The 26704-nt window shown below is 33.0% G+C and overlaps 3 protein-coding genes across 5 annotated transcripts in view; 1 reads left to right on the top strand and 2 right to left on the bottom strand.

The window, feature by feature from the left end:
• The window catches only part of LOC127737801 (neuronal acetylcholine receptor subunit alpha-10-like), a 151292-nt gene that overhangs the window by 57052 nt on the left and 67536 nt on the right, over nucleotides 1-26704 (bottom strand). Inside the window, exon 1 of one of the 3 annotated variants that reach the window (XM_052248729.1) lies at nucleotides 14903-14942. The exons of the other annotated variants lie outside the window; for them this stretch is intronic. The gene's annotated coding sequence lies outside the window, so the exon portion shown is untranslated. Of the gene's footprint in view, nucleotides 1-14902; nucleotides 14943-26704 lie in introns of those variants that run through there. 3 annotated transcript variants of the gene reach the window in all.
• Nucleotides 1837-26704, bottom strand: part of LOC127737803 (neuronal acetylcholine receptor subunit alpha-7-like) — a 78158-nt gene continuing 53290 nt past the window's right edge. Inside the window, exon 2 of the mRNA XM_052248733.1 lies at nucleotides 1837-3322. Within this exon, the coding sequence (XP_052104693.1) occupies nucleotides 2097-3296 (1200 nt within the window). The 5' untranslated portion in view covers nucleotides 3297-3322 and the 3' untranslated portion in view covers nucleotides 1837-2096. The remainder of the gene's footprint in view (nucleotides 3323-26704) is intronic.
• Nucleotides 13241-25105, top strand: LOC127736893 (uncharacterized). Its single transcript, XM_052247457.1, has 9 exons — nucleotides 13241-13649; nucleotides 16850-16968; nucleotides 18211-18292; nucleotides 19843-19934; nucleotides 20683-20720; nucleotides 21207-21305; nucleotides 23731-23843; nucleotides 24111-24188; nucleotides 24646-25105. Exons 1-9 carry the CDS (start codon nucleotides 13533-13535, stop codon nucleotides 24769-24771), a joined length of 864 nt encoding a protein of 287 aa, XP_052103417.1. The 5' UTR covers nucleotides 13241-13532; the 3' UTR covers nucleotides 24772-25105.

The following is a 26704-nucleotide window of genomic DNA, read 5'->3' as shown; positions in this document are numbered from 1 at the left end:
TTGCTGCTAAGGTGGGGGGATTTATAATTTCAAAATTATAATCGTCTCGTTTGTCATATATTCTGGTACGGAGATGAACGCTTATGTCAAATTTGAGGTATAAGTCTAAAATTGAGGCGGAGTCATGTCTATTGTTTCTTTAATTTCTAGTTCTGGATAATATATTAATACAAGCAAATCAGAAAAGTTTGAATTGTCTGAATGATCTGGCTTCTTTGATCTTCTTGTTTTTGATAAGTGTCTGAAGGAACTCCGACTCATATGTTGTCAATAAGAAACTCCAGCATACTGATTACTTGTTCCTCTGTATAGCATGTTTTACCTTTTTGTTCACTATCCCAAATCAATAAATGTATAGCGTATGCTACCATTTTAATATTGATTGTGTCGTTTAGACGTGTTTTCAATTTCACACGGGAAATGGTGGTAAACAGGGTTGAGTTCTTCACATTGTTTAAGAATCCAGTCGGCAATGTACCGTTGTTTGTACAGAATTTTGTGAAGCTTCGGTATCAATAACAAGCAAGGTAAGTATTCAGGTTTGCTGTTCAGTGTAATGTTCATTGAAGCCATGAAGGACTTGTGATTCGCCAAAGTCTCATCCTTGTCAAATGATATGTTTTTGTATGTGGGATTACCTGAGTGCTCATTTATCCCTAATTCTTTTACACTCGTAGTAATCCGATTTACATACAAAAACAATATTATCATTACGTTATCTTTAGCGGATTATTATTATTCTCTTTAAAATTCGAATGATCCCTCTTTTATTTTTCAAAATGCGTGTATATGGCCTTTGTATCGTTTTGTGAGACTTATTTTCGTATTTATTACCGTATGGCAATAGCTGTATGATATTCAAAGGAATTTGACAATTTTAAAAATAATTCAATCAATGGCAGTTATTTTATATAAACCGCTTAGCTTTATTTATTTATAATAACAATGATTTTCAAAATGTTTATGGTATTTCACGACGTATGAATTATTTAAAAAGGTTCATGTCGAACCGAAAACCTCTGCACGAGATACGTTCCAATGTTGCCCCCTTTCGAGGTATACGCGTTTTAACACAAAAAAAATCTTAAGAATGATTCTACCTCTTGCGTACCTTCCGAACACTTTTTTTTACTTGTTCTTCGTCTGACATCTTGAGAAAACCGTGACTGCAGTTAAGGACATCAATTTAACACCACTGCTTATTCGTTCATTTTTTTTTTCTTTATAAATACTAAAAATTTGACATAATGCAGCTAAACTGCGTTTTTAGCCTTTTAAAATGATTGTATGGTATGATTGTCAATGAGACAATATCCATAGACCAAAAGACAAAGATGTGATCAATTACAGGTCACCTTACGGCCTTACACTGATTTACACTATGAATAAAACCCGTACAGTAAGCTATAAAACACTGGTATGATGAATTGTGAAAATCAACGACCTGATCTAAACTAAGATGTTTGCTCTTATGTTTTTTTTTTTTTAATTTATGGCGTATTTATTGTTGAGATAACTTCTCTTACGTGTGATAAATCATTCTCTCACATTTAGGCTAGTTTGTGTATTCGTTTATTAATAAGACGCACACCACCTATTCTTGGTCCCCACTGCTTTCGATGTTAATGTTTTTCAATTTCAAGACATTTGAGAGCGGGATGTCAATATACTGTTATTTACATATCAGAGCGTACGGGGTTACCGGTACTTTGGATATACCAAAACAGGTACTACATATATGAGAACGGGCAATATATGCCATCCTTTTTGAATTTCATTCATACATTTTTGAATGATTCAAAATTTTCAGTCAAGGCGTTGGTGGTATTACATCTTACAAAGTCTACCCGAATTATTTGCTTTATACATATTTTATTTCCTACCATGTTAACTAACATATGATGTGTCCCGTGGTTGTCTAAATGTTAGTATTGTTTTTACACGCGTCAGTATGATTGTCGGGCTAAATTATGACAGTAAATGTTTGACTTCTTTGCCAGATTTATTTATTTATATTACTCCATGGTTTGTTCTTCAATTCAATTCAACAATATCTATCATACAGTTCTTACTAAAGTTAGGTTATTATCTTACTTTCAATTGATCAGTACAAATATTGCATACAGTGAAATAGAAACTCCGATATTGATAAACAAAACAACTCGTAAAATGCAGTTTACCCTTTCATCAAAATGCGTCCATGTTATTGCATGTTCCTCATTGTCTTCTTTTTCGGGATTTTTAAACACATTTTGTAAATAAAGAACTGGTGTTAACACAATTTGCAGGAACAAGGGCGGTTTCTTGTTTTCCGATTTATTTTGAAAATAAATGCTAACAGCAACAATTAACGTCGAAAATCCACTGATTAAAATTTGAGAAGCAATAATTAATGTAAAATATGAAACTGTAAGTGAAGAAACGGGCATTGACTGTGCAACAAGTGTCAGAAAAACAATAACTGTTAAAAACTGTGCCATACAAAATCCTAATTTTTCTCCACATTCCGTCGGGATGATAACAGAGAGTGTGTTCAGAAACATAAGGATAATAAATGGAAAACCCGTGGTCAACAGGTGGTAAGAAGATCTCCTCTTCAATGTAATCAAATATTTAATTCCAGTATAAAATGTTGTGTTATCGAGATAATCCGTATAGTTATATGAAAATAATGTTAAGTTAGTAACTTTCCATTCTCCATTTTCTAGAAAATGACTTTCAGAAAAATCGATTCCAGGATTTCCAGGATTTAAAACAAAATCTTTACTATTGTGGTACCAGGATTCTATTCGTATGCTGCACACTTGAATGTCAAAGGGATATTTTGAAATATCCACAGAGCATGACGTCATCAATTCTGTTGACGGATACCACGTCATATGTCCATCTGATAACGCATTCACATATTCATTTTCCTCCAAACGACTAACGCGCATATCCTTGAGAGCATTTACAACAAAAACATCAGGTACCCACAGGTCTCTAACTTTAACTGTCATTTCTTTTACAGATTTATATTTCGTGTTGTCCCATTTGAATATAACATCCTGCCAACTAATAATCCAAAATACCGACATCGATAGAACTTGATGTTTCTCATCCAAACCACTGAGAGCCATAACATACAAAGTAGCGTTCACCACAAGAGACACATTACTAGCAGATTTCGGAACGGCATCAACATTGTACTTCTCCAGCATTTTTTGTTTAACTTCTCTCATGTCATCATAATATTCATATCCATTTAAAATTGTTAGAATTGAAAATAGCACAAATAATTTTAAACCTGACCCCATCTTTTTTTAAGGCAGTAAAATAGTACCTAATGCCATCATTGCTGCTGAATATTGATCTGTTTCCAAACTGTAAAACACTAATATCCGTTTGATATGAACAACGCATAACGTTCCATCAGTTTGTAACATATTTAGAAATTAATGATACATGCTTCTACTTATATTAACGGTTTATCTAAGTATCTACACAATACTTGCACAAATGATCTTACCTATCATGAAACATCGAAATCATGTGTCACATCTTCAAACTTTTGTGCAGTTTTAAGAATACCATTATGTTACCTTCACTACGTCAAAGCCTCAGACAATAGCATACATATACAATCATCAATACCATAAAAAAACATGAAAGAATATACATATAATTAAATTTATTATGCAAACATTATATCTTATAATAATGAAATTTGTCAAATGCAAATTTTTATTTTTAAGTCTCAATATTTGTTTTCAATAAAATTTGAGAAAATGAATGCCATGAATTCATTGGGCACAACAAGTGTTTCGCGAATAACTTTCATCAAAAATTAAAATTAAAATCAATTGAATAGTCAATTATACCATTTTTTTTTCAAAAATGGACCCAAAAAGGTAAAAAAAAAAGTCAAAGCATATGATCAAATTTTCCTCAAGAAGTTGGTACCTTTCATTTTTTTCAAATTTGACTTTACATTAAGTCTTTTTAAAGTAGACTTGCATGACCTCAGTAACTATTTATTATTGTTATTGCATAAGTGATATAGAAATTCTTTGGTCGTCACAATAAATCGTTATCTTATTTTAATACATACTTTGAAAAATGCATTATGAAATTTTCAACTTGGGAATCTTTAAATAGTTAAAAGTGTAAATAAGGTTCAGTTCAAATTTGTATAGCTTTCCTGGCAGCACAGTAAAAAATGAATACACAACAGATTATTTTCTGAGGTGCTTAAAGTTCTTTTCAAAGATAATACTTTCTGAATTGTTCGAGTGATAGTACTTTTCGATGCACAGAGCAGACTTTTGAATGATATACTAAAAAATATTTCATTTACTCTTCTTAATAAATTGTGTTTGTGCATGTGTGTGTGTGCTTTATTTGACATTACATTCGTCAGTGTTCTCTGTTGACATGAGAATTAATTCAATTTGATTGTTTTGTGTATTATTTAACATCAATCGACAAACGTGGTATACTGTGGATTGAGGAATAATTGTATTTTCGTGGATACTTGATTTCGTGGATTTTCCTTAGTCTGCGTACAAGCCTATAGAAAAAATGTACTTCGTTGAACATTTAAATTCGTGATTTACCTCTACCCACGTAATCATTGGTATCCAACGAATAATAATGAATCCACAGTACATATTATTGATGAAGAATGAGAATAATTTAACAATTTGTCATGAATCGATTGATTGAGTGCAAACATTTTGACTACCACCGTAAAACAAGGCTTTTATATCTAGAATAGTCACAAACCGTGGCTTTGCAAAAGATAATCGACATTGTATGTATTTATGCACCACTCAAAGACAAGCGAACTATCCTCGGGTAGTTGAAATTTCCAGATGGCCTTTTATATTGCCGACTATCCGGTATGGTTTTTTCTAATTATTGACGGCCGTACGGTTGCCTATAATTGCTTACATCCACTTCATTTGAACTTTGGTGGATAGTATACGTATCTATGATCCTCCTTTTTCAGAAACGCGAAGAGTTTGTGCTCATCGAAACTACTTCACAACACATTTGTTTTTAAAATGTAACACCTTGATACATAGGCTTTGTACCAAAATGTACACTGAAATAATAAGAACCCAATACGACAATAATAAACCGATATCATTACCCATACAAATATAATGCTACATATAGGATTTCTTTTTATATATGTAGACCGACACTAAACTTAATTTTGGACGTCATGTTAATACTGCCATTTTTATGTACTGAATGTTTCAAATAAATGTAAACCGTTCAATTCGGCATAAACTGCAAAGAAGAAGCACTCGCGGGAGTTACTGTAGAGCTAGGTATAGTAGATGTTGTAGTTTGAGGTGTCATAAATTTTGGAAACTTGACCCCTCTCTCCTCCAAAGAAATCTGGATCGGACTTTCCTTTTATTCTTTTGTTTGTGTTAACAAATGTGGAAAAGCTTTGCTGGACAATGTTACGCACGTATTCTCATCTGTGTTTTTTTTCAAGCGCCAAGTTTTGTTTCAGTTTCATAAGGTACTTGCTCACATTTTTGACAGTTGTAGATGCGTCGTAAAATTGCTTTTTCGCGACATCGGGCTTATCAAAATCATTTTAAACCTGTGACCCTTCGCGCATGCCAAGTTCACAATTCCGTTTTGTATGTCCTAGTCTCATGATCATATGACACTGTTCACACTGAGCTTTAGTTTTGCTAACCTTTAAATTCGGATTGGTGCTTTTGTTTTCTTCAAAGACTTGATGTGTTCCTTAGCACTATCAAATTCCACACTTTTACCGTGAACTTCATCTTCAAGCTCATCCATTAACGACTGGTTTTGAGACCTGCAAACATTCTTCCGTAACTGACACTTACTGTCCGACTGAAGTGCTTCAACGGGATCTCTCCTGGATTCGAATAAGCATTTCGGTTCCATTACATCCCCTTTATCCATTGAAAACCTACTAAATTTGGGAGAGCATTCCGTATACTAAAGGTATATTGTTCTATTGGGAAAAAGAGGCAGGTATAATTGAAATAATAATTGTCAGGAAATAAAATAAAAATACATTAAAGTATAATCACAATGTCATAATTGTTAAAACACAATTTAAAAAAAGAGGCAGACGAAACCAAGGAGTCAAATAATAAGCCTCAAGTCGAAGAAAAAAGAGACACCATTGGCGAGATATAAAATCTACAATTTATAAAAAAAAAACAAAGATTGAGCAATATTAACCCCATCAACAACCAGGGGTATCATCAAGTGCTTAAAAAAGGTAAGCATATCTTGCTCACCTAATGATATCCGTCGTGTTGGCAAAAATCTGTTCATTAAATTTTTAAATGCTTGAAATCAGAGTATGTCTATTATTTTTTTTTTTAAATGTTAAGACATTTGATGAGTCAGACAAAAATATATTAAAACATATCAACCACTCGAAGATTGATAAAAAGTCATTCCTTTTACTGTTCACGGAAACAAATGTAAATAAAATTGTCAGATGTTTCTTTTTATTCCCGTAAAATCAGTCTGTTTGTCAGTTGGAAATTTCCCGCCCATCGAAAAATTTTAAGCGGATCGAATATGGCAGCAAAGAATAATAGTTACGGTCGTGAATATTTAACAAGAAAGGATACCAAGCGAGACCTTAGAAGTTTAATTGTACAAGTAAAGAAGCTGGGGCAAACTTTAAAACTGGCGAAGTACTTAGAGGAATTTACGTCAAAATTGCCATCAAATTTATTATCAATAGACAATATCTACCAAATTTTTTGAAAAGTTATGTCACAGAAGGCTTTATCTCAGAGAAGAGAAGGAACACATTTTGCTTGTTAAAAATAAATAAAAGAATCAGACATTAGATTAATCGAATCTATTAAGAAAGAAAATCCCTCAATTACAGCAAGGGAATTGAAGGACAAGTTGCTTCGTTTTTGCGAATGATAATATCTATATAGATGTGTCCACTATTTATCGCACCATGTCCAGAGATCTTTATTTTACATTTAAAAGCCGTCCGGCCGGAAATAGATTTACACCGGGAAATAGGAGATATAACAAAGCGTATTTAGACTTTTGCCTAACTAAAAGGCCACATCAAATCAATTTCATGACCGAGAGCGGTTTCAGGTTGATCTATGCAAACAGAAGCTATGGTCAATCACAAAAATGGAACAGTGTATATATCGAAGAAGGGAGATTTATTCCAGTTGTTTGACTAAATGTTTTGATTGGACTTAACTGCGTTCTATACTACAATTTTGTTAACGGTCCATCAAATACATAGCGTTATCTTAATTTTTGGTATGCGGCAAGGTAAACACAGGCCTGTTTTTGGCGACTGATTTTTTTCCCAATGATATCATAATTGTTGGTAATTGCGCTTTCCACACCCACAAAGCCGAGAGAATCCTTAATTTTATACAAGAACAAGAAGGAGGTTAAGCTAGCTATAAAACCAGGTTCAACCAACTTTTCTTCGGAAAATGCCTGTACAAAGACAGGAATATAACAGTTGTTTTCCATTTGTTCCGTTGGTTGTTGTACCTTAATAGCCCTATATCTCGTATCTAACATAAGCTAAAAGAACTCAAGGAATTTGTTTTTGTCCCGGCTGATAAGGCTGCCAATAATATCATTATTGTTTGACGTAAATTTTACATTGAGGTTCTGCATACGGAAATCACGAATTTACCAACATTCCAACTGACTCCATTTTCGGAAAAATGACATATGTAACAAACATAAACTTTTAGCTACCTCTTTACAAGCAGAACCAAATACAATGAAAGTTCCAACTATGTACTGGCTTCCGAAGCTGCACAAAACACCTTACAAATAAAGATTTATTTCGTCTTCAAGCCATTGTCCCACTACTAAACTGTCTATTCCACTTACTAGTAAACTTGGTACAATCAAAAATCTGGTAATAAATTGTTCAAATAAGGCCTATAAAAATAGTGGAATTAATTACTTTTGGAATGTCAAAAATTCGTTGGAAGTACTTGATTAATTGCATGCTTATATTGGTGATTTCGAATCTGTTCAAAGTTTTGATTTTTCTACCCCATTTACCACTTTGCCTCATAATCTCATTAAGAAAAAAATCACACATCTAATTAAATAGGCATTTAAAAAGTCAGAATGTGAATATATATGTTCAAACTCTTTTAGGTCATTTTTTAGTAACAACGGACCTGCTTTGATACGATAACTGCACTTGAATTTTTACTAGAAAACATTTTTGTTTGCTATGGAGATTCCGTATATCGTCAAGTTGTGCACCACTTATTGCGGACCTGTTTCTGTTTTGTTACGAGTTACAATTTATGACTAAAATCAGCAAAGACCCATCGAAACAATATCTGATACAAAAATTTAATAACACTTTTAGATATTTGGATGATATATTAGCTCTCAACAATGACGACCTCAGTATGTACACGAAAGGGATTTATCCTGCTGAACTGACTTTAAATAAAGCTAATACTGACAATGAACACTGTCCTTTCTTGGATCTTGATATCTATATCTTTAACGGGAAGCTTAATACCAAAATTTACGATAAAAGAGATGATTTTTCATTTCCTATTGTTAATTATCCATTTTTAGATGGTGACGTTCCCTTGTCACCATCTTATGATATCTCAACTTGTTCGATTCGTTCGTGTATGTAACAATGTATTTGATTTTAACGAAAGAAATCTCTGTGTTACTGAAAAATTATTACACCAGGGTTTTCGATATCACAAACTAGTCAAAACATTTACTAAATTTTATCATCGTTCAAGGACATCATTCGTAAATATGAATCAACATGCAGACATCTTATACGATCAGGTATTTCACATCCAATCTTTTATGGTAATATTCTAAATAAAGCACAAAAATGTCAGCATTCACCTCAAAGCTAATCAAACCTTTAAACAGACTTATTCAGAGGGGATATAGTTACGATACTGTTGTCAGGTCATTTAAGATGGCATATCTTGGAATTAATATTGATTCACTCATAGGGTCTTTGCATCGGAAATAAACACATTTATTCTAAAACCAGTTGTTGGCATGATACGGGTTATGTTCTTCTCATTTATTTTATGATGTATGATACTAAACCCCTAACGGGAGGGATTGTGCTTGATGAAAACTTAATCTTTCAATCAGTTAAATTGAGGTCTGGAGCTGGCATGTCAGTAACTGCTAGTAGTCCTTTGTTAATTTTTATCATTATCATTTTGCTTAGTTTCTTCTGTTACCTATTCTTACATCGGACTCGGACCTCTTTTTAACTGAGTTTTACTGTGCGTATTGCTGTGTGTTTGTTTATTCTACATTGGCTAGAGGTATAGGGGAGGGTTGAGATCTCACAAAACATGTTTAACCCCACAGGCATTTTTGGCCTGTCCCAAGTCAGGAGCCTCTGGCCTTTGTTAGTCTTGTATGTTTTTTGTTCTAAATTTTAGTTTTATTATATGCTTCGGAGTTTAGCGTGACGTCTATTTTCACTGAAATAGTACACATTTTTGTATAGGGGCCAGCCGGATCCCACCTCCGGGTGCGGGATTTTCTCGCTGAGTTGAAGACCCATAGGTGACCTTGGGCTTTTTTTTTGCTCTTTGGTCGGGTTGTTGTCTCTTTGACCTGGGAACAGTATTTCTGACAATATATATGTTCCTGCTTTGACACATTCCCCATTTCCATTCTCAATTTTAACGTTCGATTATGTCATTTTGTATGGGCATCCCCCTTTTAGAATTTACCCTCGGGTTCGGTAGTTTTGTTAATAATTTTTTCATATGCAAGGTACTGAGTATGGGTTTCTACCAGTAAATTCACCCGACCAGAACCCCGTTGAAATGTGCTTTTCAAAACTAAAAACTATTATAACACAAACAAATTTTAAGAAACTTTTTAGCCAAAACCTTAAGTTATTATAGCAGTTATTAAGGCAATTCAGGATATAAACAAGTCCGATAATAAATGGATTTTATAGGAATAATGGATATTTAAATATTTAGCGGTTTTTTGTTTCATTGTAACGGGGAATTTTTATAATAAATTGTTTTGAAGATAGAGTTTGTACATGAATCTATACAAAAAGGAAGTAAGCTTTAATTTTGTATCTGTCTGTCAAAAGTCATGAGCCTGTAATTCAGTGGTTGTCGATTGTTGCTGTATATCATACATGTTTTTCGTTGATTGTTTTGTGCATATATCAGGCCGTTAGTTTTCCGTTTGAATTGTTTTGCATTTGTCATTTCGGGACTTTTTATAGCTTACTATGTTGTATAAAAATAAGGAGATGTGGTATGATTGCCAATGAGACAACTATCCACCAAAGTTCAAATGAAGTGGATGTAAGCAATTATAGGCAACTGTACGGCCTTCAACAATGAGAAAAACCCATACCGTATGGTTGACTATAAAATGCCCCGACATGAAAAATATGAAACAATTCAATTGAGAAAACTAACGACCTAACTTATAACAAAACAGTTTACGATAAACAAATATAACAGACATGAACCAACGAAAACTACTAAACTACAGGCTCCTGACTTGGCACAGGCACATAAAGAATGTGACGGGGTTAAACATGCTTTTGAGCGCTAAATCCTCTCCTAACCTGGGACAGTGGTGTAACAGTACAACATAAGAACAACTATAAAAATCAGTTGAAAAAGGCTTAACTCATCAGATGGATACAAATAGAAATACATCTAACAAAAACACGAAGTGAACGTGGACGGGTACTTATACATCCCAAAAACAAAATGTCACTAAGTACAGATCTGAGAGTACTCGCAGTTACTGACAGCATGTTCAATGCCAATAACAACTAATGAAAACAATCATGTATCTAAGACTAAAATATCAATCAGTACACATCCATCATCCAATGGATTTAGTGTAAAGACGTCATTAACAGTCAGAAAAAAACATGACCTTATGCAATGCTAAACTATAAGTATCGACAGATAGTAGTACCGTGAAAGTACATATGTGTAATATTTAGAATGGTTTTAATTCACTGATTTAAATACATCGTTGAATAGGTAACCTTTTAGAATAAGTTTATTTAAAGGATTGATAAGTTTACCCGGATCGTATCTAAATTTTCAGGCTCGGTTTACAACATCACCGTAAAATTTAGGATGTGCTATTTCGTTTGAAATAAGTTATTATAATCAATTTACCTACATTAATGTTTAGGGTAATTAAAGCAGATGATTCAGAACCATGGGCAACACAATTCGTAGCAGATATATCAACTGGTACAAATACTGTCTAGTACTAGACAAGCACTCCATCCACTACGATAGTAAAAGAGCCGTACAAGTGCCATCTGAAGAAGCTGGTCATATTGTTAAGCGTAAGAGAAAGTCCACAGAGACTCAATGCCAATACAGAAAGAGGAGGGTTGCAGAAATGCCATCTGAAGAAGAAATAGACAATACCAATGCTGATGATACAGCAGCTATAACAGCAATGTCAATATAAAATTCACTAAAATATACTATGAGTTTTGGAAAGAGAGCACTAGAGCTGAAAGAAAAGATAGAAGAAAATAAAGAGTTTGTTGAAATGATGGGACAGTACTGTTCCCTTAAGAAAAACAAAACAGAAGATTTAAAACTTTCATTGATGACAATCGCAGTGTATCATCATTTAAACATACAATATATATGTCTAATCATTCCTTATAAAATTGTCATGTCATATGTTAATTTCATTATACATATTTATGTGACACCTTTAATAAATTTAAAGATTAATTACCTATATGCATTGTTTATTTAAAAAAAAACACATTACTGGTACAATACTGGTATACAATACTGGTACAAAACGTTTATACCAGTATTGTGCACTGGTACAATACTGGTATACAATACTGGTACAAAACTTTTATACCAGTATTGTGCACAATACTGGTATAAAAGTTTTGTACCAGTATTGTATACCAGTATTGTACCAGTATTGTGGTTTTTTTACGCTCATTAAAATCCAAAACGTCACTACAAACACGAGCATAGCGAACGAGTTTGGATATATAAACATCATGAGACGGTGCCAAAGGAACATCACCGTCCAAAAAGGGAAAGTTAACAATATGGAAAGAAAAATCATCCCTTTTGTCGTAAATTTTTGTGTAGCGTTTCTGGTGTAATACTGAAATATCTAAATCTAGGAAAGGACAGTTATTGCTGTTGATATTAGATTTATTTAAAGTAAGTTCCTTTGGGTAAATTTCAGCAGTATAGGTAGAGAATTCTTGATTATTTAACGAAGAATATATTCAAGATAACGGTAAGTGTTGTTGAATTTATCAATTAAATGGAATTTAGACGGTTCTTTACTGAGTTTGTGTGGGTTTTACTCATAGTTGAAGGCCGTAAGGTGACCTATAGTTGTTAACTTCTATGTTATTTGGTGTCTGGTGCAGAGTTGGTTGTCTCATTGGCAATAATACTACATCTCCTCTTATTTTTATAGTGTCGTTTGACACTAGCCTATTCCATTAGCATAATGAGTAGACGTCTTTTAACTTTACAAAAAAATATATCTAACACGCCATACATCAAATAATAACATGAACTGGAATATTTTTCCTAATATTTTCTTGCAAACTTGTAGATTCCTGTTTTTCTATATCTTTAAAACGTCGAACTTGTGAAATGAAATAAAAAAAACTAGATCTCATTGAGATGGGAGCCATCTCTGTGGGCCCCGCTGTGAATAATGTGCGTTAAAAAAATTGTATCTTACCATAGGACATGGGGTTGTGAACTGAAACCAAAGTTTTTGACCTTGACCTTTGACCTAGGAAGTTGTACATAAATTATGACACACCCTTTGGTATTGGTTAATATACATGTCAAGTATAAACTTTGAAATCATAACGGTTCTCTAGATATAGAATGGACACAATTTGTTACGGACGGTCGGACGGACAGACAATCTATTTCAATTCATGCTGTCCGTCTTACATTTTATAAAAATCTTAAATTAGGTTTTAATTGATTCGAACTCTATATCGCCAAAGGAAGACAAAAACGAATGTTATATGCCGCTTTAACAGAATTTCAACGTATAATACTTTAATTCAAGTGACATTAAAAATATACTTCCTACCTAACACGAAAAATGTGAACGTGAGTTGTGAAGTTCATTACGATCAAACGTAAATACTGTCTATAATAAATTAACCTTGAGAAAACCTTCTGATGTATGACGAGGTTTCTAAAAATAAATACAAATTTGCTATGTAGTAAATAAACGTTATCAGTAGAAAATAAAGTATCAAATAAAACATTTTTGTGTATGGTTATATTAACACTGAATTATAAAATAATCTTTGAGTAAAGTGATCATTAGTTTGGTGAAAGCATAACCAGGATGGTCATTTCATACGTCATCAAGTTACTTAATATAACTTCATCAATTTGATCAATATTATAGGGAAATCCATGATCTCTTAAGTACGGCGAAATTTTCACATATACAAATATTGCCGGAAATATCGTAAAGCATAGACAACAAATATGTATGTTTTAAGAAGCGTTTGTAGATGTGGTTTACACAGCCAGGGATTAATTAAACAAATAACAATGGGGAAACCTGTTTGGAAATCCAAAATGAACTCAGTTTCTTCAATACAGGTAAAGTATAAATATAACTTATACCTCTTTTTGTTTGATTATACACTTAAACGCTTTTTCATAAATGTTAAGCCTGAAACTCGCAACCTAAACCTCTCTTTCTTTCTCTCAATACCAAACAAAAATAAATGGAGAATGTGTCCCCATGGACACAGATGATGCCCCCGCTTGCATACAACATTATAAAGGGACATAACTCAAAAACAATAAAAGTGACGCTACCCAAATTTGTACTTGATCTGGGTTTTGTGGTAATAAGTATTGTGTATAGGTTTCATAATGTTTGGTTGGGGCAAACTTAAGTTACAGAACGGAAACTAAAAAATTTGCAATTTTTCGATTTACAAAGGGGCATAACTCGATAATGATTAAGTGACGCCATCAATATTCAACTTGATCTGTGTTTTGTGGTAAAAAGCATTGTGTATAAGTTTCATAAAAATTTTTTGAGGCAACTTAAGTTAGAGAACAGAAACTAAAAATTTTGCATTTTTTCCATTTATATTTGCCCTCCGCTACGGCGGGGGCATAAAATAGCATACCGTATTTCATTTGGATCATGACCATCTCATCCCTGCTTTTCTCTCTCTTTATATACCAAAACCAAAATACATTCTGTACTTTATTTGGAACTTGAACTTCTGAGCCGTGCTTTGTCCTTGATATTAGATTGGATATTCGTGTTTTAAAATTGTAATATGTATATGGGCTGTTAAGACGATTCATGCATCTTATCAATAAATTCAACATAGATACATGTACTAGGCTTAAAATTGCGTACACCAGATGCGCGTTTCGTCTACAAAAAACTCATCAGTGACGCTCGAATAAAAAAAGAAATTAAAAGGCCAACCTGTTCAATGGTTTAAGAAAACCTTAGTATTTAGAAAAAAATCAAAGTTTTGTAAACAATTAATTTATAGTTATAACCATATCAATGATAATTCATGACAGAATATGACAGTTGTTATCCATTCGTTTGATGTGTTTGGTTTTTTTTTTGATTTTGCAATTTGATTGGGACTTTCCTTTTTGAATATTCCTCGGTGTTCAGTATTTTTGTGATTTTACTTTTTCATGTAAGTCAAAGTACATTTGCACTTTAAATATAATTCGAATGACTGTGAATCCTTTGTGTTTATTGATTATTGAATAAATACTACAATGAAACACATAAAATGGTTAGCTGTAGCAGAGCATTAAGCCCTCAAAGACATTATAACCTTGGTACGTGAAGAACAATCAATACTTACATGGTGTTTTGCATGTTTACTTTACAGAAATTACGACATAACTAAACTACAATATTGAATGAATGGACTTTAATAAAAAGATATAACTTTTAATATCAATTTACGTAATTTTGAAATGTTATAACCTTATAAGGGCGACAGTGTAGTGTGATCTCTAATATGTATGTACAATATCATAACATGTACAATTAACTGCAACTGAACTACTAATAACTTTCTTCAGACTGGGGAATAGAAGTATGGTCACCATTGGTCTTCCTCCGACCGGCAGTAAAACCCGTGCTAAAGTGGGGCGTCCGTTTGGCTGTGCGGGATGTACAAATTTGCAGCCACGTCCGGTCAGAATGGGGACGTTAAATCCGATGCCTCGTGTAAAGAGAGTGCCACGCTCTGTGCACGTTAAGAACCCTTGCAACAACTCTTTGAGGGGTCCGTAGGTGACCTGTTGCAAGGCTAAATTTCTGTCCCTATCCAATATACCCTCATTTCCCGTGGCAGTCTAAATTTCTCCGTCCTTAATCCCTTAATCTATTACAGAACCTACCTATAGTATTTATTGTGAACTTGTTCTCGTCCTGAATATGCATGAAATATTTGCCACTGGACGTTAAGCAACCAACAATCAATCAATCTTCAGACTCGGCAAAGTGTTATGGTACATTGTTTGATCTTAAGCATAAAAGCATGAGTGGGAGAAAAAAAAGGAGTAAAGGTCAAAATGAAAACAACCACGAGGCAAACATGAAAACATCCAGAACAAATGAGCTGGTCCTTAACTATTATTAGACACATGAATGATGAAGAAAATTATGATAACCACCAGAGTAAATGTTGAAAAAAAACTATTCAACATATAGAAAAATCAAAAGTCTAGGTACATGTAGCTGCATTTACCAACATACCAAATAAATAGTTTTTAACAGAGCAGTCTTTTTGTCGTCTGTCTGTCTTAAATACAACTGGGGTTCTGGAATTAAATTTCAGATAAACTATTTAATAAAATTGATTGATTGCCCACTTGCAAATATTTCCTGCATATTCGGGACGAGAGAAAAAATACACAAATTCAATAGAGAAAATCTACTTTAGTGAATCGCAGGGCAAAATTTTTGACTTCCACTGGAAAATGAGGGTATGTTGGATAGTGCAGAATGTGTAGTACCATCCCTACACGAGGCTTCGGATTTAACATCCCCATTCTAAAAGCCTCTGACGTGGCTGTGTAGTTATATATCCCGTGCATCAAAACGATGCCTCTCTGTACTGTCGGATGGGATAAGTCTAGGGCTAACCGTATTTATATACTCCAGTCAACCCTTGTGGTTTATGTAATTTGACTTGAGTAGACTCATTCAAATAACAGCATGTCTTCATTCAATTTTAATTCCTGATGTGTAAAAGTCTACCTTCATAGTCAAATAAAGTATCCTCGTCATCAAATGTTTAAGGCCATAAGTCACAATTCCATTATCAGTACCCAACCTAATCGATCTTACTAAAAATATCTGTATACTGTAACATATAAAAAAAGCCCTATAAAATTGCGTGGACAGCTTTTTATTTTCGTACATATGTAAGTGCTTCTGTCAAATTTACTTTCACTGTAACAAAGTCAAACGAGATCAGTAATGTATCAATATACAAACAACTACATATTTAAATCAGCATCAGTGTGTTTTTCGTGAGGTTTTTAAAGATCATAATTCGTTAAAAGGGTATGTCAGTTCTAGAGAATCGGAAACTCGTAACTGATAAACAAGTTAGGATTCGCCCCATAAAAAAAAACTATGAGAGCGAGGGAATTGATTATACTTTTATGGCTTCGACCAAATTGGTTCGAGGGGATGAATGTTAGTATTTTATCTAGTGATAAGAGTAAACTTCAATCTTGTTCCATTTGGGTTGGTATAGAAAATATTAGTTTTTCTTTATTTTAATGTTTTGAAGGGAGTATATGTCCAAGTAAGGAATTTAGCTACAAAGGACGAGGTTGACGAAAACGTGAAGAAATTCAGATCTGGAAATTATGAAACAATCCCAGACCCTCAACGTTTGCAACACTTCAAGTACGTATCTGCAAATCATAAACAAGTAAAAAGTGTCTGGTGCTTGGAAATTTTAAAAGGTGAAAAATTGAATTAAGGGTTTGTTATGGTTATTGCTCGCCCGCGTAATGCAGGTCTGAAGTATAAAATAAGCAGCTTCGCTTACGACCTTCTTGCGAAATTGATGCCAGAATAAAATGAATACTTAAAAGACAGCTCGGAAGTTATTAAATGCGTTTGTAGAAAAACTAACGTGAGGATATTATTCGTTGTATGACTTTTGTCTTAAATATGATTGTTAAAAAGTCACACAACTCTGGAACGAAAAACCAGAAACTTCCAAAATCAAAAGCAAGCCTGCATTCACAAATCCCAACAACAGTGTAAGGTTTGTAGTAATTAAATCCAAAAATATTATAGCTGTTTCGTGCACGTGACATGTTAAAAACTGCTTTAAATTTGACGATTAAAAGTACCATAACTCTTGAATGACAAATGAAAAAATTCAAAATCAAAAGGTAATTTACTTTCACCAATTTCAACAACTGTGTAAAATTTCCAATAAATCTATCATAGCATACTCAAATCAGGACACATGTGAAAAGTTTACTTAAATCTGAAAGTTAACCGTAAATACAGTTCAACATACCAGAAAATTTTCAAAATAAAAAGGGGGATTCTATTTATTTTGAGTGTAAAGTTTTGAGGAAATCCATCCAAACATACTGGAAATAGTGCGTGATATGTGAAAATGTTCAAGTATTATGATCAATAAAGTCCGATTACTATGGAATAACAAAAATAAAAATCCTGAAGATTGATGCAAAGTTACTTTGATATATTCTAGTCCTGTGATGCAATTTCAGTGAAAAGTAGCACAGCAAAGTTGAGTTATCATTGTACAACATTTATAACTATCAAATTTTCCATGAATTAAGTCCTTTAAATCTGGATGACAAAATTTGAAATTATCAAAATCGAAATGGACCATTCTTCAGTCAATCCTAATGTAGTTTTAACGAGTGTTGGTGAAAGCAAATTTGAGTCATCGCAAGAAGTGTTGACATGCAGACGGACGGACGGACAACGGTTTACCATAAAAACGTCTACGCGAAGTTAGTATAGATTGCGTGCCAACTTGCACTAATTAAAGTAAGATGCTTATAAATATCATACAGGTACTCCTACAAATCATTGAGAAGTAAACTTACATGAACCAAAATTGTTTTTAATCAATCAACAATAATGCTTTTCATTAAATAGAAAAAGCCATGGAAATGATTCAACAATACCAAAAGATGAAACTCCTCCAATTGGAGCAAATGCGTTGCCTCATCCAATATGGTAAGGTACCAAGATTGATATACTGTATTATAAATGTGTTACGTTAGTATTTGATACATCAGTTTACATGAAAGTGTACATCATGGGGGGGGGGGGGGGGGGGGGGGGGGGGGGGGGGGGGGGGCAGGAGGATTTTGAAAATAAATAACTCAGACTTGATAATCACAAAAATAAATGGTTTGTTCTGTGGTAGTTTGAAAATAAATAACCTGACTTGCAATGTATTAAAAATAAATAACTCGGCAGGTCTATTTGAGAGCATGAGATTGCACCAGATTCTTCATAAAATTCAACTTTTTTTTCAAAAAAAATCGGGAATCACTTCCCAAATCTTTGAATAATAAAAGTATAAATATTATTTAAAATACTTGAAATGTCTGAAAAATGGGTTTCATTTAACTTGAGGTATATTGTCTCAGGAACACTTAACTCACTTTTATTACATATGACAGTAACTACATTCAGGCAAATGCCTCATGTAGGAAATTTCAAAACCATAAGCTTGTCTTCATATCTATCAAATTGTTTTTCACGGCAAGTGTCTTGCAAGAAGCAAGTTCTGTTCTTCCTCAGACGTAGCTCCTGTGTTTTGGGGATCAATGTTTTCTTATTTATTTGTCTTTTGTTCATTGATTGCCCTTCTGTATTCTGTTAGTGTTGCATTCCTTTTGTAATTTAGTAATTTTGTTATTAACTTGATCAAGAGTTTAAAAAAAAACAGAAGCCACATACATGTACTTAACTATGTGAATTAAATTTTTGCTTTATCTTTGTCTTTTGATGTTGTTCCTATAAACTTAAGTCTTACACTGAATCTATACATGTTGCTTTGAGACCAAAATATTGTCAAAAAATGATTGAAACAGCACTTTCATTTTCAGATTAAGAAAGGGTATGGGAAGCACATTTTGCATCATTAGTTCTATAGCAACTTGGGGCCTTCAGCGGCTCCAAAACCCTTCAAATTTTTTTTAGCCTCGCTCCGCTCGGCATAAATGATTTGCAACACTTTTAAAAGACACTAATTACAGCCAAACTTTAATATCTTGTATGTATGCAATACATGTATATGCAGTTGGGAATTCAGAAGATTCATTTCTACAGATGATGATGATTAATTCTGATTAAATGGTACATAATGATTGGACTATTCATGTATTATTTATAATAAAAAATGAATTTAAAAATTGTATGTTTTCAAATATTATAAATATAGTTGGAAAATAAATAATCAGTCCCTTGCTTTAATGAAAATGAAAAATCTTGCTTCAACAGTGCAGAAAATAGATAATCTGTCCTCTTAGTTTACAAAAGTAAATAACCGATCAAAAAACAAATCCTCCTGCCCCCCCCCCCCCCCCCCCCCCCCCCCCCAGAATATCAAATGGTCTTCCCCTTAGTATCCTTCGCCTCTCTTTTTTCTCAAAATGTCCATCGTAACTAGTCTACTCAGTCATTCTCGCTATACCTTTAAAAAACTAGGTGTGTCTAGAATGTCCGGAAAAAAAAATTAAGAGCACAGGAGCATTAAAAGACATTGGTATTTTGTAGATGACCTATTATACTGTAAAACTAATGAGGGGAACTTTTGATATACTGAGTGGTTTCAACAGAGGGGAAAGAAACGAACGCAAATGGGTCCTGTGAGTATTCTTATCTGCAAAAATATCCATTTGCTAATTAAATGAGAGTTTCATTGTTGCTTGCTTGGCATTTATTTCATGCGCATTCAGGACTAGAAACCAGTAACAATTATAATACAATAGAAAAGTATGGGAAATTTGGACTGCTGCTGACAAAAAAGGGTATTTTGGATGGGAGCAGAAATTTAGCCTTTGAACAGGCTCCCTACAGAACGCCAAAAGAGTTGTCGAAAGTTCTTTTAAGGAGCAGAGAGCGTTGCATTCTCTCTACACGACGCTTCGGATTTAACGTCCCCATTCCGACCGAATGTGGCTGCGTATTTATACATCCCAAATAATCGAACGGACGCCTCACTTTGGCAAAGGTTATATTTATGTTAAAATGAGTTACATAGGATTGAACTTTTTTACAAATACATTTATCATTATTTAGACAACTGAAAACATACAATTAACTCTTTTTAATAGTTAAGAATGTAGTTACAAGTTAAGGTTTTAATGACTTCATGATGTAAGAGGCATTGTGGAAAGACGAATTTGACCGTTGGGAATAGTATACGGACCTTATTAGTACAGAGCATAGTAAAGCCTTGTATCTTACGTGTATGGTTTGTATTGTTATCTGCCTCAATGCATACACATCACTGTCGAACTATATAATAATACGCATATCGACGCAAAAAGTGCGTGTGTTAAAAATACTAACATTGTATGGAAAATGTTTTACAGAACATTTTGTTCATTACAGACGAATATGTTTCCTAGAAACAGTTGCGGGTGTCCCGGGTATGTTTTATATGCAGTCACACAACATCTCTTTATTATGTATTACTGAGTAACTAGACAAACTTGATAGCTAATGTGTATTCAACTTTCAGCCATAAAATGTCAGTTCGTAAATTTTCATATAAGTGTATAATTTGAATTGCTCAGGACTGTATTTAGTTTCAAACATATAAGTCATTTGTTTTAATGCTCCATAGTAGTACCATTCCCTCACTTCATGTCATTATTTCCTAGTGTACTTTTTCCAAGATTTGCATAGTTTTCATATAAGTTTCTCCGCTCGTTTTACTGTCAAAAGACAAGTCTGGTCCAAGAGGTGGCATTATAACGTGGGTGCATTGTACAGATTATTCGTAATATGAGCGAATAGTTAGGCAGAAAAGTGAGAGAGCAGTTTTGAATAGGAGCCAATCACATGATTTGCGTAGAATTCTATCCTTCTAAATTATCAAAATTGAATGTTATTCAAATTAACATCCTTTATTTATTCAGAAGAAGCAGAGAATGAAAGAATGCACCTTATGACAGCATTACAGCTACGTAGACCAACAAAGATATTTAGATTGGGCGTGGTTGTATCACAGGGTAAATATACTGGTATTCAGTGCTACTTAAGAAGCAATTGCACGATATTTAAAAAATACACGGAAAACAAAAATAATAATTGGCCGGTCGAGGAAACACTCACAAATGACAAAACAAAAATTAAGCATCCAACCCTCGAAATGAAAGAAAAAAAAACCAATAAAAGAAACTAGGGCTCTCAAGAGCCTGTGTCGCTGACCTGGACCAATGTGCATCTTCAACAATGGTCACTCTCCAACATTGAAGACTGGAATATAATTCATGACTTAAATCTCTTTTTTTTTAATCGTGTATTGTTGATCATTTGCACGTAAAGTTGTCTTTTAGGGAATTAACTCGATAAAAAGTCGTCCAATATTGGCTCATTCGAAATCTTGCCTTGTGAGATGATAGGCAAAAACGCTGTTATAAAATGATAAGCAATAACGTTATTTAAGGTCAATACCTTTTTTTTTTTTTAAAGTCAACGGACGATTTTGGCCAATCTGACTTTTTAGTAGATATTGTCTTTCTGGTCATTTTTTAGTCCCCTACCGACAAAGTCGAAGGGGACTTTAGGTTTGCACTCTGTCCGTCTGTCCATCCGTCAGTCCGGCAACTCAGTTTTCAACACTTTTTTTCTTCGTTAATGAAGATATTGATTTGATATTTAGTATATAGTTTTATCATGACAAGTTACAGATCAAGTTCGAATTTTATTCCGGTCTGATGATTTAGTCCAGAATTATGGTCCATAAAAAAACTTAATAACTAATGTTAGAGTACTATGTTAACCCATAATATCTGTACAAAGGGAGATAACTCATTTATATGTTATTTTGTATAAACTAATTTTCTGAATGCTACATGTATATATATATATTTGAGGTAAATTATATGGCCTTTCCGTTCATCCGTTCCAGTCAGCAGGGTTTAAGAACATTTGTTGTTCGACCTGTTAGTCAAATGCGTTTTGTTAAAATATACTTTTTCACTTTTTTGGTCTTTTGGAAAATGTTGTTTGTGCTGTATTTAGACCCCTCTACCAAGAAATTTGTTTTGCATGCACACGTATAAAAATTGCGGTTTTTATCCAACGCAATCATAGGATTGAACGTTGTTTTCAATTTAGACTTGTATATATATATATATATATATATATACAAGTCTAAATTGAAAACAACAAGTCTAAATTGAAAACAACGTTCACGTATAAAAATTGCGGTTTTTATCCAACGCAATCATAGGATTGAACGTTGTTTTCAATTTAGACTTGTATATATGCAAAATATATATATATATATATTATTAAGTGAAATCCTTTAATTAGATAATAATCTATTTTTATTAAGGTATATATTTCATTACATTACATTGTGTAGATACAAGTTATTGACATTTTATAGATAAGTTACAAATCTTTATTAGTTTGTGACAAATGAAAGAAAAAATATTTGGAACTATTAATTATATTTGATTGTAATTTGAAATTAGATATACATTGTATTACGTCATATCTAATTTTAGAGAACTATTAATCATATCTAATGTTAGAGTGTTATAGGTTTTCCTCACTTTTTTTCATCATGCTTGAAGATATTGATTGACAATTGGTATACAGTTTTATCATGACAAGTTACAGATCAAGTTTAAATTTTTGTTTCGGTCTGATAATTTTGTGTAGAGTTATGGTCCTTGGACTTGAAAAAATTCACTCATATTCAGTTTTCCACACTGTTTTTAGTCATGCTTGAAGATATTGTTCCATTTTTAGCCATGTTAGCCATTTTTATTGGGAGGGGGGTCATTGGACACTATATTTAAACCCAATTACCCCAATAATGATTTTGGCAAAGTTTGTTTAAAATTGGCCCGGTAGTTTCAGAGAACATTTTTGTAAAATTAACGGACGACGAACGCAAATTTTCAAAAATAGTTAAGGACAATTATTTCTATTTAAAAATGATTTTTTTCTATCTTCATAATCTGACAGGTCGATAAATCAAATTTTGACTATTTTCAATGTTAAACCTCTAAGGATGATTTACTAGTTCATGCTCAAAATGACTCTGTACCATGTTCCTAGATACATGCCACTGTCGTAATCTACATACAAACTAGCAGACTGAGTCAATCTTTGATGAAAGCAAACGTTAGTAAGTTTAAATGGATGAATTAAAAAAAACATTTGAAGAAATATCGTTACGACATTAGACAAGTTACGTGAGTTACATGATGTATATACATCTAGTTTGTCAAAGTTTTAAAGCTGTACATTAAAATGTATTGCCTACATGTATTACGTTTGCTTGAATTTTATTTATAAAATTAAGCTTCATAAACGGTTTACAAAAAATCAATCATGTTTTTACTTTTTATGAACCAAATCTTAAAAAACTGAATGCAAGGCTTTATAAGCATTAAAACTATTATATTTGACTTACAGATGCTTTTGTTACCATGTTTAGTTTGGCTTATTTAATAAGTCCTAGATTTTGCCACAGATTTGTTGGATACTTGGAAGAAGAAGCAGTAATTACATACACTAAATGTGTGCAGGTAAAATTTACATGTACTTTTTCATCTTAAATGAAAATCTTTGGTCTTCTCTAACCTCATATATAGTTGCCTCAGATATGTTTGGTTTCATCAGTTTTCCCTTCTTTTTATTGTAAAATTTTATGAGAATCAAATGATATTAAAAATCTAACGAAAAAAATACAACTAAATAATAAGGAACAACTTTATTTATAGAAATGTAACGATGCGCAAAAAAATAATGTGTTTGTGTATGTTGTAAAACATTTTTACATGGTCTTCTTGCAGGATATACATCATGGTTCCATGCAACACTGGAAGACACAATCGGCTCCAGAATCTGCTATTACTTACTGGAAATTACCGGTATGAACTTTTACGCATAGTCATGTCTACCTGTAACAGCATGTAACTTGGTATTATTCTTAATTAAATCCATAAACACAATACATATATAGTCGACATTAGCGGTAGCATTTCCCCAGTCAGATTGTAGAAATGTGCAATCCCATTTTGTGTCATCTGTCAAATTCAATACTTTTAACTTGTGGTGAGAATGTCGCACTCTTCGCCACGGAAAGCAACAAATCAGAGGATGCCGTTTATAACATGTGTTTACTCTTCGAATATCATTTAAAAGTATCTGCTCCTACTCCATGGACACTATTATTAACTGATTTACTGTTACCCTTTTTCATTTCCTTGATCAATATTTTCTGCTAAGAATTAAACATTCAACTATCAATCAATCAACACAACGAAAAGTTTATGAAACGTCATGATCTGTAGGATTTGTTTTTATTATTATTTGCATCTATTTTAGGATAATGCCAAGATGTTAGATGTGATCCTTGCTATTCGTGCAGATGAGGCTCACCACCGGGTGGTCAATCACACACTAGCTTCATTAAAAGAAGATGACTACAATCCATATAAACCAGGAAAATGATAGCTAATACTATTATCGTGTTAAGTTGACCAATAAGATATCCAGACATGTTAGTTCTCGCCATCTGTCATTTTAAGGAAATAAAATGGTTTGAAAAAAGAATTGCCAGCCAGAATGGTTAGTCATGGACCGCATTAAAAAACAGACAGATTTTTATACAAATGGATTTCAATCGTTTTTCTAATGTCTTTATGGCTTTTTTGTAAAAATACTCAGACTTTTTTCCTCCGTAATCTATGGAATCAAATGTTAACAACAATCTAGTACTCCAATGTACTGTATCTATATAGACGTTTTATAAATTAAATCATTGTAATAAATGTTTTATAATCAACGTTATGTTAACGTTTTTCATGTATGTCCTGTAAAAACAATGGTTGTATCTGTTGAATTTGATTTTATATGTAAACAATCGTTTCGATAAAAGCCACAGTACGGGAAAGCACTGAATTTTTAAACCCTATCATTTCAATATTGTTTGAAACATGTTTTTTTTTGTTATGGGTTATTTGTTTTTATGAAGTTGTAAACAATAAAAAAAAAATGAGAAAGATGCTTTCAATAAGACTTGTATAAAAATATAATTTGTACATTATTATAGAAAAAATGCCCAGTCTTAAATGTACCACAAACTGATCAGATTTGTCGTGTGTAGGCGATTGGAGTTAACAATATTACGATATATTTATGTCCGGCTATGGCAATTGTGGACTGGGTGGTCCATTATTTGTGTTGAAGCTGAATGTACTACAATTTAGACTTTTGTAGCTTGCTAAATGGTATGGATTGTTTTATAGTTTACCTCCTCGTCCCATGGTCCATATTTGTCTTTGAGTTAGTGGCAATCATATCGCATTATATTGTTATATTACAGCCTTTACAAAAAAGAAATTCGATGTCCAGTACGACTTAATACGCTTTGAAAAAGTGGTAAGGTAACTTACTCAGATCTTAAATCAGAACGGGGCCATTTTGTAGATAAAGTGGAAACCTAATTTGCATAATGATCTATAGTTTCAACCAAAATCCCTGAAACTTCAAAGATTGCACTTATGTTGAAGCTGTACGCTTGCTATTATGAAGCGGGGATTTTTAAAACTTTTTCTAAACTTTGGAACTTGGTCTTTTTCATCAAAGATACTAAAGACAGTACCTTCTACAGTTCGTAAGCCAGATCCCTGAAACTTTACCGCGAATGATTGCACATATTTTGCAATTGTGGACCTACTATAAGGGAACTGTTTGAAAATTTCCCCCAGTTTTTCCTGACTACGGAACTTAAGTCATTTCTTCAGCGAAACGTTCCATAGACAATAGACAAATCCGTGTTTTACCCAGAGCTTTCGAAATTCACTGACAGTTTGTAATCCTATTGAAGTTGTGCACCTCCCAATATTGAATTGTTTACAGATTTTTTTCTTCTCATTTCTATATTTTTTTTTTTTAAATGATCAATAAAGTCCTCTATTGTTTAAGAAAAATCTCGCCCATTTAAGTCTTAAATTTTGAGAAAAGTCTATCAATCTAAACTAAAATTCATAGTATCAAAACTCCATTTGTGTACTTTGAGGTGCTAACAATATTGTAGACTATTATTAACAAATCGTAAAGAGGTGAAAACAGCTCAAGACCATTTTCTTTTACAGATTAAGGCAAATGTTGGTGTGTTTCCCATGTTTTTTTTGTTGTTGGTTTTTTTTTTTGGGGGGGGGGGGGGTCGTAAGGTTCAGACTTTTCCTTAAAGGGTTTTGTAGACTTTTGCTCGTCTTTTCATCGTTTTCTATTTTTTGCCATGATATTGTCGCTTTTTCTCTGACTTATTATTATTTTTTTTTTTTTTATTGTCCCTTCGGTATTTTCAGCCCATTTTTAATATGTTTTACTATAACCAAAAGCATTTTAGTTAAAAGATATCTTTAACCCCCAGTATTAC

Source organism: Mytilus californianus, unplaced genomic scaffold, assembly GCF_021869535.1.
Source record: "Mytilus californianus isolate M0D057914Y unplaced genomic scaffold, xbMytCali1.0.p SCAF_4, whole genome shotgun sequence".
Lineage (NCBI taxonomy): Eukaryota > Metazoa > Mollusca > Bivalvia > Mytilida > Mytilidae > Mytilus > Mytilus californianus.
This window is presented reverse-complemented; position numbering and strand designations above follow the sequence as displayed.

Excerpts from the sequence above, each read along its gene's own strand:
- LOC127736893 (XM_052247457.1), top strand. The coding sequence starts at position 13,533 with ATGTATGTTTTAAGAAGCGTTTGTAGATGTGGTTTACACAGCCAGGGA. Across the intron at positions 18,293-19,842 it reads CGTTGCCTCATCCAATATGG|ATGACCTATTATACTGTAAA; the intron begins TAAGGTACCAAG and ends GGTATTTTGTAG. Across the intron at positions 21,306-23,730 it reads GGGCGTGGTTGTATCACAGG|ATGCTTTTGTTACCATGTTT; the intron begins GTAAATATACTG and ends TTTGACTTACAG.